Source organism: Babylonia areolata, chromosome 29 (genome assembly GCF_041734735.1).
Source record: "Babylonia areolata isolate BAREFJ2019XMU chromosome 29, ASM4173473v1, whole genome shotgun sequence".
NCBI lineage: Eukaryota > Metazoa > Mollusca > Gastropoda > Neogastropoda > Buccinidae > Babylonia > Babylonia areolata.
Window position 1 is genome coordinate 396,515 of NC_134904.1, and position 15,081 is coordinate 411,595.

The following is a 15,081-nucleotide window of genomic DNA, read 5'->3' on the forward strand; positions in this document are numbered from 1 at the left end:
GCAGTGACCAAACACTGTACCAGTGTCAACAATGTCCCACTCTAAGCAACATGCCCACAGCCAGTCAGGACAATGTTTCCCTGCAGTGACCAAACACTGTACCAGTGTCAACAATGTCCCACTCTAAGCAACATGCCCACAGCCAGTCAGGACAATGTTTCCCTGCAGTGACCAAACACTGTACCAGTGTCAACAATGCCCCACTCTAAGCAACATGCCCACAGCCAGTCAGGACAATGTTTCCCTGCAGTGACCAAACACTGTACCAGTGTCAACAATGCCCCACTCTAAGCAACATGCCCACAGCCAGTCAGGACAATGTTTCCCTGCAGTGACCAAACACTGTACCAGTGTCAACAATGTCCCACTCTAAGCAACATGCCCACAGCCAGTCAGGACAATGTTTCCCTGCAGTGACCAAACACTGCACAAAGAGATGACACTGACAGGTATACCATCCACCATCACAAACAGCCACAACACCAGAGTGACAACGACATCAATGGTTTCTCCGCAGTGGGTCGCTAACGGTAAATGTATACCTCCAATAGCCTACTGCACTGGGTACAAACATGTTGTGTTGATTGCGTTGTGTTGTGTTAAACTGTATTGTATTGTATTGCATTGTATTATGTTGCATTGCATTGTACTGTATTGTATTTGTTGTAGTATATTGTATTGTATTGTATTGCAATGTACTGTTGTCACAACAGCTTTCTCTGTGTGAAATTTGGGCTGCTCTCTCCTGGAGAGTGCCTCGCTGCAGTGCAGTGCAGCTTCTCCCCCCCCCCACCCCCTTTACAAATCTTACCTCATGGACATTTTCTTATTTGTCATCTCTTATGTACAGATTTTTGTCTGGCAAATGTCAAATCTCAATATATTTCTTTTTTTTTTTGAGTGGGGGAGGGTGCAGGGGGTTGTTATTATTATCTTCTTTTTTATTTATTTATAAATATCAGGGCACTAGGGGGGAGGGGTGTAGGAGGGGGGAGGGGTGTAGGAGGGGGGTGAGGGGGTGTAGGAGGGGTGAGGGTGTAGGAGGGGGGGGAGGGGGTGTAGGAGGGGTGAGGGGGGTAGGAGGGGGGAGGGGTGTAGGAGGGAGGGAGGGGTGTAGGAGGGGGGAGGGGTGTAGGAGGGGGGAGGGGTGTAGGAGGGAGGGAGGGGTGTAGGAGGGGGGAGGGGTGTAGGAGGGGTGAGGGTGTAGGAGGGGTGAGGGGTGTAGGAGGGGGGAGGGAGGGGGTGTAGGAGGGGGGAGGGTGTAGGAGGGAGGGGTGTAGGAGGGGGGAGGGGGTGTAGGAGGGGGGGTGAGGGGTGTAGGAGGGGTGAGGGGTGTAGGAGGGGGGGAGGGGGTGTAGGAGGGAGGAGGGGGTGTAGGAGGGGGGAGGGGTGTAGGAGGGGGGAGGGAGGGGGTGTAGGAGGGGGGAGGGGTGTAGGAGGGGTGAGGGGTGTAGGAGGGAGGGGTGTAGGAGGGGTGAGGGAGGGGGTGTAGGAGGGGTGAGGGTGTAGGAGGGAGGGAGGGGTGTAGGAGGGGTGAGGGGTGTAGGAGGGAGGGGTGTAGGAGGGAGGGGTGTAGGAGGGGGGTGAGGGGTGTAGGAGGGGTGAGGGGTGTAGGAGGGAGGGGTGTAGGAGGGGTGAGGGTGTAGGAGGGGTGAGGGGTGTAGGAGGGGGGAGGGGTGTACGAGGGGTGAGGGGTGTAGGAGGGGGGAGGGGGTGTAGGAGGGGTGAGGGTGTAGGAGGGGGGAGGGGTGTAGGAGGGAGGGGTGTAGGAGGGGGGAGGGGTGTAGGAGGGGGGAGGGGGTGTAGGAGGGGGGGGGGTGTAGGAGGGGGGGGAGGGGTGTAGGAGGGGTGAGGGAGGGGGTGTAAGAGGGGGGAGGGGGTGTAGGAGGGGGGGAGGGGGTGTAGGAGGGGTGAGGGGTGTAGGAGGGGGGTGAGGGGTGTAGGAGGGGTGAGGGTTGTAGGAGGGGGGTGAGGGGTGTAGGAGGGGTGAGGGGTGTAGGAGGGGTGAGGGGTGTAGGAGGGGGGGAGGGGGTGTAGGAGGGGGGGGGAGGGGGTGTAGGAGGGGGGAGGGGTGTAAGAGGGGGGGAGGGGTGTAGGAGGGGTGAGGGTGTAGGAGGGGTAGGAGGGGTGAGGGTGTAGGAGGGGGGTGTAGGAGGGGTGAGGGTGTAGGAGGGGGGTGTAGGAAGGGGGGGGAGGGGTATAGGAGGGGGTGGAGGGGGTGTAGGAGGGGGGGGAGGGGGTGTAGGAGGGGGGGGGGAGGGGGTGTAGGAGGGGGGAGGGGGTGTAGGAGGGGGGGGGGAGGGGTGTAGGAGGGAGGGGAGGGGGTGTAGGAGGGGGGGGGGGTGTAGGAGGGGGGAGGGGGTGTAGGAGGGGGGGAGGGGGTGTAGGAGGGGGGGAGGGGTGTAGGAGGGGGGAGGGGAGACAGGACCCACTCACCTGGGCTCCACACGGCCATCTGGCTGACCTCCCCCTGGTCCACAGGTGAGGAGACGCCTGTGGTCACGTTGACAGAGCTGCACCCTGTCGCCACCCGGCCTCCGAAGTCATACCCTGCAATCCACCAACACTAACTTCAACTTCTTAAAAAAATATAAAATTTTTTAAATTCCATTTTAATAGGTCAACATTTTACGACAACTTAAAGGACATTTAGAAAGAAAGAAAAAAAGAAATAAAAAAGCCAACAACAACAACAAAAGAAACCTGGACAAACAGACTGACAGACAGAAACAGACAAGCAGCTGAACTATACATACGGTTGGTTATTATCATGGAGTGTTGTCATTCATTTCTTTACATCTTATTCAAACTGTTAAATACCAACTTTAACTTACCTTAACCCCGTGAGTGCCCCAAGATGGAAATTTCCATCCTTTTCCAATGTGGGAGGGGGGGGGGGGGGGGGGGGGGGGGGGGGGAGAAAGAAAGAAAAAAAAAGTGCCCTATGACATAAATTTCCATTCCAGTGTGCAAAACAACTGCCCCAGGACAGAAATTTCTGTCCTTTACCAGTGTGCAAAACAGTGCCCCAATTTGGAAATTTCAGTCCCAATCCTGTGTGCAGAAAAATGTGCCCCAGGACAGAAATGTTCATCCCATTCCAGTGTGCAAACCCCCATCCACCCCACCCCAAACCCCCAAAAGCCCATAATGAAAATTTCTGTCAATTCCACTATTTCCAGAGTGCAAAAAAAAAGGAAAGAAATTTATGTCCCATTTTAGTGTGAAAAAAAAGTGCCCCAAGACAAAAATTTCCATACGACTTCACTGTATAAAAAAAAATTAAAAAAATAAAAATAAAAATAAAAATTAAAAAAGCCCCAAAATGGAAATTTCTCTCTGCATCACTGTAGGATTTTCCCCACAACAAAATCATTAAGTTCATGTGAAACTGTCATAATTGGATAGTGTGTTCATTTTCCTTTAGGACATATAATATATATATATATATATATATATATAGAGAGAGAGAGAGAGAGAGAGAGAGAGAGAGAGAACCACACCATACACACAGTTTCAGACATACATTCTTTTGTTGTACATCCTTCATCACTACTATGGAGTTTCAGGATTAGCTCTTTCCTGGGTCAAAAGATATCTTTCAAGTCGCATACAGACAGTCATTATCAATAATCACTCATCACAACCAGCACCTGTTTCGTTCAGAGTTCCACAGGGTTCTGTCTTAGGTCCTATACTGTTCATCATGTATACCAAACCTCTTCATACACTCATCCAAAGTCACTTTGTTTCCAATCAATCTTTCGCAGATGACACGCAGCTTTATATAACATGTCACGCTACAGAAATAGGTCAAACCATACAGACTTTACAGTCATGCATCACAGATGTCAGATCATGGATGACAGATCACAAACTCAAACTAAATGATGAGACAGAAGCACTTCTCATTCACTCAAAGCGCTCATTTTCTGACTTGCCTAAGCCTTCATTTATCCTGGTATGGACCTCAGACACACCTTTCTCAACATCAGCATGCAATTTAGGTTACATGCTTTCTGATGACATGACACTTGACACACACATCAACCACATTTGTAGATCAGCATATGCATCACTCCGACAAATCAGCTCCATTCAGCAATATCTAACCACAGAAACCACAAAGACTTTGGTCTGTTCTTTTGTTCTATCTAGACTGGATTATGGAAATGCTCTTCTTGCTGGCTGCCCCAAACACTGTATTGACAAACTTAAAAAAGTTCAAAACTCTGCAGCACAACTCACTCTTAAAGCTAAGAAACATCAACACATCACTCCCCTCCTCACTTCTCTTCACTGACTCCCCATTCAAGCACAAATACAATACAAACTCTCAGTCCTCTGTCACAATTTCTTCACTGATTCGTGTCCTGTCTATCTTTCAGATCTACTTTCTGTCTATTCACCATCCAGACAACTCCATTCTTCAAATGATAAGCGCACACTGTCCATTCCAAAGATTCGCACTAAAACTTATAGTGAATGTTCCTTTTCTTTTGTTGCACCTAAACAATGGAATTCACTGCCCTCACACCTCCATTACACCCCGACACCCGCATTCAAGAGAGCACTCAAAACATATCTTTTCAAACTGTACTTTTCTCACTGAAATTTTTCTGTCTGCATATGCTTGCTGTGATTTTTGTTGCAGAATGTGCCTTTGTGTTGATCTATATGCATCTGTGATGATTTTGGTGTGTTTACCATGATTCCTGGTTCCCTGGTGTTTATTTCTGACAATGGTGAATGTGATGTGCTTTGTTTTGCTGTGATTTGCACCTGTGTGATTTACTGTGATGGCGCCTGTGTCGATTTACACAAACATATACATTTCTTTATGTCACTTAGTCTTACATATGTATATTTCAGCCAATGTCATGTGAAACTGTGTTGACTTTGTACATATTCTATGACACCTAAAGTTGTATTTTTTATTGTAAAGCACGGTGAGCCCCATCTGAGATGGGGGTACTGAGCTATACAAGCCTGCATCTTATTATGATTATGATTATGACTACTATTATTCCTCTCCCTCTCTATCCATTCCTCCTGTTACTTATTCCTACATCTGTTGTTGCTGAAGCCCATGTTGGTCTTCTCTTCTGCTCTTCTCTAAACTCCATTCATCAACATTTGCATAACTCTTCTCCACCTAGTTCGCTCACCTGTCCAGTACTGAAAATCAAAATGAAACACATTTACAACAAAAGTCTAAATTAAAGGACAAAACTCCCAAAGCTTTTTTAAGGCCAGAGGGACAGTGAATTGACATGAAGTGTACTGAGTGCTGGGGATAAGAAGGTATGACCCCCATCCTCTCCTTCAGCTAGCTCTAACTTTCCCCGACAAAAGTCAGTTACCATTCACATGAAGTGTACTGAGTGCTGGGGATAAGAAGGTATGACCCCCATCCTCTCCTTCAGCTAGCTCTAACTTTCCCTGACAAAAGTCAGTTACCATTCACATGAAGTGTACTGAGTGCTGGGGATAAGAAGGTATGACCCCCATCCTCTCCTTCAGCCAGCTCTAACTTTCCCCGACAAAAGTCAGTTACCATTCACATGAAGTGTACTGAGTGCTGGGGATAAGAAGGTATGACCCCCATCCTCTCCTTCAGCCAGCTCTAACTTTCCCTGACAAAAGTCAGTTACCATTCACATGAAGTGTACTGAGTGCTGGGGATAAGAAGGTATGACCCCCATCCTCTCCTTCAGCCAGCTCTAACTTTCCCTGACAAAAGTCAGTTACCATTCACATGAAGTGTACTGAGTGCTGGGGATAAGAAGGTATGACCCCCATCCTCTCCTTCAGCCAGCTCTAACTTTCCCTGACAAAAGTCAGTTACCATTCACATGAAGTGTACTGAGTGCTGGGATAAGAAGGTATGACCCCCATCCTCTCCTTCAGCCAGCTCTAACTTTCCCCGACAAAAGTCAGTTACCATTCACATGAAGTGTACTGAGTGCTGGGGATAAGAAGGTATGACCCCCATCCTCTCCTTCAGCCAGCTCTAACTTTCCCTGACAAAAGTCAGTTACCATTCACATGAAGTGTACTGAGTGCTGGGGATAAGAAGGTATGACCCCCATCCTCTCCTTCAGCCAGCTCTAACTTTCCCTGACAAAAGTCAGTTACCATTCACATGAAGTGTACTGAGTGCTGGGGATAAGAAGGTATGACCCCCATCCTCTCCTTCAGCCAGCTCTAACTTTCCCTGACAAAAGTCAGTTACCATTCACATGAGGTGGAAAACCTGGACAAAATGCCTTTCCCAAGGTCACAACATCATGCACATACAGGGCTTTTTTCTTCGTCTTCTTCTTCTTCTTCTGCGTTCGTGGGCTGCAACTCTCACGTTCACTTGTATATACGCGAGTGGGCTTTTACATGTATGATCGTAGGCAGCCATACTCCACTTTCGGGGGTGTGCATGCTGGGTATGTTCTTGTTTCCATAACCCACAGAACGTTGACATGAATTATAGGATCTTTAATGTGCGTATTTGGTCTTCTGCTTGCGTATACACATGAAGGGGTTTCAGGCATTGGCAGGTCTGCACATATGTTGACCTGGGAGATCGTAAAAATCTCCACCCTTTACCCACCAGGCGCCATCACCGTGATTCGAACCCGAGATCCTCAGATTAAAAGTCCAACGCTTTAACCATTCAGCTACTGTGCCCGTCATGATATGGGGCCTCAAACCCTGGTCAACAGTGAACACTGGATCACAAGTCCAACACCTGACCAATTCTACCGTGGTGCCACTAGTCACCTGCAGAGTACTAAAAACAAAACACATCCACCCAAGTGCAGGGTCTTCTCTAGTGTGTGGATCCTGGCTGGCGACCTACCATTGATGGTTGATATGTAGATGATGACTGTGAGGGATGAAGCCAGGTGTAGCCATGTATGGGGGATGGTTGATATGTAGATGATGACAGTGAGGGATGAAGCCAGGTGTAGCCATGTATGGGGGATGGCTGATATGCAGATGATGACTGTGAGGGATGAAGCCAGGTGTAGCCATGTATGGGGGATGGCTGATATGTAGATGAAGGGACAGTGAGGGATGAAGCCAGGTGTAGCCATGTATGGGGGATGGCTGATATGTAGATGATGACTGTGAGGGATGAAGCCAGGTGTAGCCATGTATGGGGGATGGCTGATATGTAGATGATGACTGTGAGGGATGAAGCCAGGTGTAGCCATGTATGGGGGATGGCTGATATGTAGACGATGACTGTGAGGGACGAAGCCAGGTGTAGCCATGTATGGGGGACTGAGAATGAGGGGCATGGAGTAATGTCACTCAAACGGTGCAAAAAAAACAAACAACCCCACCCCCCAAAAACCCCCACATCAACCACACAAAAAAAAAGAAAAAAAAAAGAGGAAAAAACCTTACGTATGCAACACTCCCACCCCACCACCAAAAAAATACCCAATCAAATTCAAAAAGAAATCTGCCAACTTACCAGGTCGACCCGAGCGCCGATACACAGTGGTCATGTTCAGGTAGTTGTCCGTCTGGTTGGCAGGGCCAGAGTAGTCGTGAGTGAAGGTCACAGCAAACTTCTGACTGACAACTGCCTGTCCCCCGGCCAGCTGCACGCTGCCCATCACCAAGTCAGCCGTCAGCCCTGTGATGCTCTGCCCTGCCCATGTGAACCCATACCGCACCTCCAGCACAACATTGTCGCATGTCCCTGACCCCGCTCTGTACACGGGAGTAGGGTGCAGCTCGAAGCCACTGTCGGTAGGGCAGCGTGATGGGAGAGAACTCATGCCAGCTTCCCCCCGTCCTTGATTGTAACCCAGACAGGCGGAGTCCTCCCCACACAGGTCTGTGCAGTTGACGCCGGCCAGCGAAGCAGGAAAGCTGTACACCGTCTGCGGGGACACCAGGTCTGAGAAAACAGAGTTGCTGTCCCTGATGTAGGCTGTGGTGGCACTGGCGCTGGCGCAGTGGTAGTTGACACGCACGTCCACAAACTGGACCTGCAGGCTGCGGCCGTCAGTGCTAATGGAGAAAGACCCGGGGCAGGCCGGGATGCTGACAGAGCCCCCCTGCACGTAGACGCGGGCGCTGAATGGGGTCAGGTCGGAGCAAGTCGCCGGGGTCAGTGTTCGGGTGCAGGTGGACTCGGAGTCGCGCAGGAACTGGACCGGGGAGGAGTCGAGGCAGCGGCCCGAGGTGGTGAGGCGGGGGAGGAGGAGGTTGCCAGCACCTCCCTGGGGGAGGATGGTCAGGATGTTGCTGCCTTCCGTGTAGCCGTTCACTTCTGCCAGGTCTGTGAACCGACTCTCCGTCTCCCTGGGTGCAGCGGGAGAACAAAGTGATACATGTTTGTGTGTGTGCGTGTTTGTGAAACCTGACGTTTGAGTATGTAAATTTGTCATGTCTGAGTGTGTGTGAAACTTGGCATGTCTGTGTGTGTATGAAACTTGACATGTTTAACTCATTGGAGCTTCAGCCCGCTCAGAACAATGTGCTAAAGCGTAAGATCCGACAGAACTCCGTTTTTTTTTTCATACACTCAGCAGTGTTCAATTAAAGGGAAACTACATAGGCTTCTGGAGGGACCAGTTTTAGAAAAACAGAGTTATTTCCTTTTGACCGTTAAATGTGTGAAAGGCTTTTTTAATCTTTCTTGACTGGGTCGAAGGTCGACTTCTACACAACAAAGATGGCGGCACAGCGAATGTACTCTCTGCGTGAGGTGGTCGAACTTGTGACAGGAGAAGGATCAGACATTGAACGTGACCTCACAGACAATGGTAACGAATTCTCTGATGATTTTTCTGATGATGATGATATTCAGTCACTACCAGATGATGATTTTTCTGATGATGATGACATTCAGTTAGTACCAGATGATGATTTTGAAAGTGACGATGAAACTTTGCTGACTGACCCCTACGACACTGAGACAGAAATCGACAATAACACAAGTGACGGCTATACTGCAAGACAAGATGACTTGATGACTGTAGATATTGACAATGAGGAACGAGAATACTTGTATGAGTGGGTAAAAGACCTGACAAACTTTCCACTGACTGCACCTTTCACTGGGACCCCAGGACTATCACTACCATCTGACTTTCCAGATACGCCCACCCCTGTTGACTTCTACCGACTGATCGTTGACAAAGACCTTATCAAGCTGTTCAAGACAGAAACGACTGATCGTTGACAAAGACCTTATCAAGCTGTTCAAGACAGAAAGGACTGATCATTGACAAAGACCTTATCAAGCTGTTCAAGACAGAAACAAACTGCTAGGGAGATGTGCTCAAAAACAAGCAACTAGACAACTGACACCATGTTCAATTTTTAGAACTTGGAAACCAGTGACAATAAATGAGATGACACGTTTTGTTGCCATACTCATACACATGGGACTGATAAAAAACCCCGAAAATCACTGACTAATGATTCACCGATCCTCCACTGAACACGGAGTTTGCCTCACGCCTGCTGAAGAATAATTTGTATAGATTAATGTGAAATTATCATTTTCTGTGCATGCTCTTCTTAAATTGTGTGTTGGGGGGAGGGGCGGGGGGGGAGGGGGGGGGGGTTTGTAAAATGGGTGTGTCTGTGTATTATGTGTGGGCGTGTCTGTGCATGTGTGTTATTTATACTGTCACTCCTGAATTATTATGCATGTGTATAGGCTGTGTAATATTATTGATGTTTATTTTGCATTTGTTTTGTTTTTTTGCCCCTCTTTTTGCAATACATGCAAAAACTTTTCTTCTTTTTTTCTTTTGACAGCATTGTCTGTTACAGAAATTCAGAACACTTTACATGTCTGAGGAGGAGATCTGCATCTACGAGGCCATGTATCCATGGAGAGGCCGGTCTTCTTTCCATGTCTACATGTGGGACAAGCCGGTCAAATGGAGACTCCAGCTCTATGAGCGTTGTGAGTCCTCTTCTGGCTATTGTGCCGGTCAAATGGAGACTCCAGCTCTACGAGCGTTGTGAGTCCTCTTCTGGCTATTGTGCCGGTCAAATGGAGACTCCAGCTCTACGAGCGTTGTGAGTCCTCTTCTGGCTATTGTGCCGGTCAAATGGAGACTCCAGCTCTATGAGCGTTGTGAGTTGTCTTCTGGCTATTGTGCCGGTCAAATGGAGACTCCAGCTCTACGAGCGTTGTGAGTCGTCTTCTGGCTATTGTGCCGCTCAAATGGAGACTCCAGCTCTATGAGCGTTGTGAGTTGTCTTCTGGCTATTGTGCCGGTCAAATGGAGACTCCAGCTCTACGAGCGTTGTGAGTCGTCTTCTGGCTATTGTGCCGGTCAAATGGAGACTCCAGCTCTAGGAGCGTTGTGAGTCGTCTTCTGGCTATTGTGCCGCTCAAATGGAGACTCCAGCTCTACGAGCGTTGTGAGTCGTCTTCTGGCTATTGTGCCGCTCAAATGGAGACTCCAGCTCTACGAGCGTTGTGAGTCCTCTTCTGGCTCTGTGGTCAACCTGGAGATGATGTGCCACAGCCCGGGTGACATCAATACACCTTTTGACGTCTACATGCGTCTGCTGGAGCCACCGAACAACCTTGGCCACACGCTGTATGTAGACAGCTATTAATGCAGCCCCCTCCTGGCAGAAACCCTCAGTGTTGAAAACACCCAGGTTGTTGGCCCAGTACGTTCCAACAGAGTCGGCCTCCCAAAAGACCTGGTGCAGCAGCCCATGGCAAGAGGCAATGATGACTACCGGCACAAGAACCAGACCATCTTTCTGAGCTGGAAGGACAAGCGTGACATCTACATGCTTTCGACAAAACACCTCCCAACCATGCAGCCAGTGTGGTCCTGGACAGAGATGAAGGAGAAGCCTGTTTGTGTTGTGGATGGCAGGCGTCGACAAGTCCCACCAGATGATTTCCCATCTCCCTCTGCACCGCAAAACAGTGAAGTGGTGGAAAAAACTGGCTTTTCATCTGCTGACTCTGTCCATGATACTGACTCACGGCTTTTCATCTGTTGACTCTGTCCATGATACTGACTCATGGCTTTTCATCTGTTGACTCTGTCCATGATACAGACTCATGGCTTTTCATCTGTTGACTCTGTCCATGATACTGACTCATGGCTTTTCATCTGCTGACTCTGTCCATGATACTGACTCACGGCTTTTCATCTGCTGACTCTGTCCATGATACAGACTCATGGCTTTTCATCTGCTGACTCTGTCCATGATACTGACTCATGGCTTTTCATCTATTGACTCTGTCCATGATACAGACTTATGGCTTTTCATCTGCTGACTCTGTCCATGATACTGACTCACGGCTTTTCATCTGTTGACTCTGTCCATGATACTGACTCACGGCTTTTCATCTGTTGACTCTGTCCATGATACTGACTCACGGCTTTTCATCTGTTGACTCTGTCCATGATACAGACTCATGGCTTTTCATCTGTTGACTCTGTCCATGATACTGACTCATGGCTTTTCATCTGTTGACTCTGTCCATGATACAGACTCATGGCTTTTCATCTGTTGACTCTGTCCATGATACTGACTCATGGCTTTTCATCTGCTGACTCTGTCCATGATACTGACTCATGGCTTTTCATCTGTTGACTCTGTCCATGATACAGACTCATGGCTTTTCATCTGTTGACTCTGTCCATGATACAGACTCATGGCTTTTCATCTGTTGACTCTGTCCATGATACTGACTCATGGCTTTTCATCTGCTCTGTCCATGATACTGACTCATGGCTTTTCATCTGTTGACTCTGTCCATGATACAGACTCACATCCTCTACAACAAGCACAGGAAGCTCCACCACCTCAAGGCAATCCAGCTGGATGCTTTTGTGAAGTCTGGTGAAGAACTTTGCAGCTGAACTAGCACCTGAAGATGACCCACAGCCATCTACCTCCGGCGCCGCCCACTCAGACACAGGAGCTGACATGGGGAGACTGAGGCCAGGCAGTCACTGGCCTGCTGACATTCCACCCACAAAGGAGCAGCAGACCAGGAAAACACAGAGAGGGTGCAAGGTGTGTTACGCCAAACACAAAGCACAAGGAGCTGAAAAATGCAAAAAAAGCCACCACAATCATGTGCAAACGGTGTAAAGTGCCCCTCTGTGCTGTTCCATGCTTTGAGGTGTTCCACACAGTCAAGGACTACAGCAAATAATAATCCTGCTGCAGCAGAAACATGTAAATAGGTTTTTATCTTCTTTTTTTCAAGTGATGAATTTGTATGGTTTTGCATTTTCTGTGTTTTTCCAGTGTTGTGATCTTTATCTTTTTTTTTTTTTTTAACAATCTGTTGTGCAACATTTAACTTCAAACTGATTCACGAGAATCAGGGAACCTTACTGTGTGAAAAAAATCATCTTATGCTTCTTTGTCGATTAGCTGGTGGATACGACATGCCTGGTGAGTACAGTATACCTATTTTTCATTTTTTTTGTTCTTCAGTATTTAGTGACATAATTTAAAATATCTTAAAAAATATTTAGCAGCATTTAATGAGAAAACTGTTTTAACATGTTAAAAGAAGATTAGTAAACTTTATAATGATATATAATTTGTATGTCTTTGTGCGAAAGAGTATTGAATTTTTCAAATATGACCAAAATAGCCTGTCGCAGCAAACCTACATGAACTATTTAAACTACGTCTCCATACAGTTAAGTGTGTGAAACCTGACATGCTTGTGTGCGTGAAACTTGACACATATCATCAATGGAATACCTAGCCATTCTGGAACCCTGTGTGGCAGGAGTGGGAGAGAGGCAGGGGAGAAGGGAAGTGCAAGGGGAAGGGAGGGAGAGGGGAAGTGCAAGGGGAAAGGAGGGAGAGGGGAAGTGCAAGGGGAAAGGAGGGAGAGGGAAGTTCAAGGGGAAAGGAGGGAGAGGGGAAGTGCAAGGGGAAAGGAGGGAGAGGGGAAGTGCAAGGGGAAAGGAGGGAGAAGGGAAGTGCAAGGGGAAAGGAGGGAGAGGGGAAGTGCAAGGGGAAGGGAGAGGGGAAGTGCAAGGGGAAAGGAGGGAGAGGGGAAGTGCAAGGGGAAGGGAGGGAGAGGGGAAGTGCAAGGGGAAAGGAGGGAGAGGGGAAGTGCAAGGGGAAAGGAGGGAGAGGGGAAGTGCAAGGGGAAAGGAGGGAGAGGGGAAGTGCAAGGGGAAAGGAGGGAGAAGGGGAGTGCAAGGGGAAAGGAGGGAGAGGGGAAGTGCAAGGGGAAAGGAGGGAGAGGGAAGTGCAAGGGGAAAGGAGGGAGGAAGTGCAAGGGGAAAGGAGGAGAGGGGAAGTGCAAGGGGAAAGGAGGGAGAGGGGAAGTGCAAGGGGAAAGGAGGAGAGGGAAGTGCAAGGGGAAAGGAGGGAGAGGGGAAGTGCAAGGGGAAAGAAGGGAGAGGGGAAGTGCAAGGGGAAAGGAGGGGGAGGGGAAGTGCAAGGGGAAAGGAGGGAGAGGCGAAGTGCAAGGGGAAAGGAGGGGGAAGTGCAAGGGGAAAGGAGGGAGAAGGGAAGTGCAAGGGGAAAGGAGGGGGAGGGGAAGTGCAAGGGGAAAGGAGGGAGAGGGGAAGTGCAAGGGGAAAGGAGGGAGAGGGGAAGTGCAAGGGGAAAGGAGGGAGAGGGGAAGTGCAAGGGGAAAGGAGGGGGAGGGGAAGTGCAAGGGGAAAGGAGGGGGAAGTGCAAGGGGAAAGGAGGGAGAAGGGAAGTGCAAGGGGAAAGGAGGGGGAAGTGCAAGGGGAAAGGAGGGAGAGGGGAAGTGCAAGGGGAAAGGAGGGAGAGGGGAAGTGCAAGGGGAAAGGAGGGGGAAGTGCAAGGGGAAAGGAGGGAGAAGGGAAGTGCAAGGGGAAAGGAGGGAGAGGAGAAGTGCAAGGGGAAAGGAGGGAGAAGGGAAGTGCAAGGGGAAAGGAGGGAGAGGAGAAGTGCAAGGGGAAAGGAGGGAGAAGGGAAGTGCAAGGGGAAAGGAGGGAGAGGGAAGTGCAAGGGGAAAGGAGGGAAGTGCAAGGGGAAAGGAGGAGGGGAAGTGCAAGGGGAAAGGAGGGGGAAGTGCAAGGGGAAAGGAGGGAGAGGGGAAGTGCAAGGGGAAAGGAGAAGTGCAAGGGGAAAGAAGGGAGAGGGGAAGTGCAAGGGGAAAGAAGGGAGAGGGGAAGTGCAAGGGGAAAGGAGGGGGAAGTGCAAGGGGAAAGGAGGGAGAGGGGAAGTGCAAGGGGAAAGGAGGGAGAGGGGAAGACGAAGAAAAAACCAGAAAAACAGATGAGGTAACAAACAGAAACAAATCTAGCACAAGCCCTCACCGGTAAGTATAAACACTTCTCTTGCCCTCCTCCAGCAGTTTGTTGTTGACCTCATTGACGGAGGTCAGCTTGTCCGCCTTGGTGTAGAACTCGCCCAGAAGGGCGTTGGACTCGAACTGCACGCACATTAGTGGGAACCAGTCGTCCTTGGGGAAGTGGTCCGAGCGGCAGCTGCGGAGGTCGGGGTCAGGGTCGCGACCCCCCAGCCGACCTGGTATGCAGCCGCTGAATGTCAGCTGGTCTGCCTCCGTGCACTCCTTGGGAAAGACGAATACACCCCATGTGAGAAATACTATTTCTATGAAAAATAAATAATAATAATACCGTTGTTTGTTCTGCCTCTGTGCACTCCTTGGGAAAGACGCACACACCCAATGTGAGAAATACAACTCTACTAAAAATAAATAATAATAATAATACCGTTGTCTGTTCTGTCTCTGTGCAGTCCTTGGGAAAGATGCACACACCCAATGTGAGAAATACAACTTCTTTTGCTTGTATTAAAACTATATAATAATAATAATACAATCACTTGTTCTGCCTTTGAGTGCTCCTTGGGAAAGACACACACACGCCCCATGTGAGAGATACTTCTACTTCCACTAAAAATATATAGCAATAATAGTACTGCCGCCTATTCTGCCTCTGTGCACTCCTTTGGGAAAGACACACACGCCATCTGAGAGATACAACTCCTTCTACTTCTACTAAAACTAAATAATAATAATACTAATGTGCATTTATATGGTACTTACATTGCTGCTCAGGAGCATATTCAACAATACATTCGTCATGAATGAGA

The 15,081-nt window shown here is 48.9% G+C and overlaps 1 protein-coding gene across 4 annotated transcripts in view; it reads right to left on the bottom strand.

Moving 5' to 3' along the window:
- LOC143302233 (uncharacterized) overlaps positions 1-15,081 on the bottom strand; it is an 88,658-nt gene that overhangs the window by 17,563 nt on the left and 56,014 nt on the right. For all 4 annotated transcript variants that reach the window (XM_076616812.1, XM_076616811.1, XM_076616808.1 and 1 more), the window contains exons 14-16: positions 14,280-14,536; positions 7,481-8,319; positions 2,437-2,550 (exon numbers count right to left, since the gene is read on the bottom strand). In XM_076616812.1, the coding sequence (XP_076472927.1) occupies positions 2,437-2,550; positions 7,481-8,319; positions 14,280-14,536 (1,210 nt within the window). The remainder of the gene's footprint in view (positions 1-2,436; positions 2,551-7,480; positions 8,320-14,279; positions 14,537-15,081) is intronic.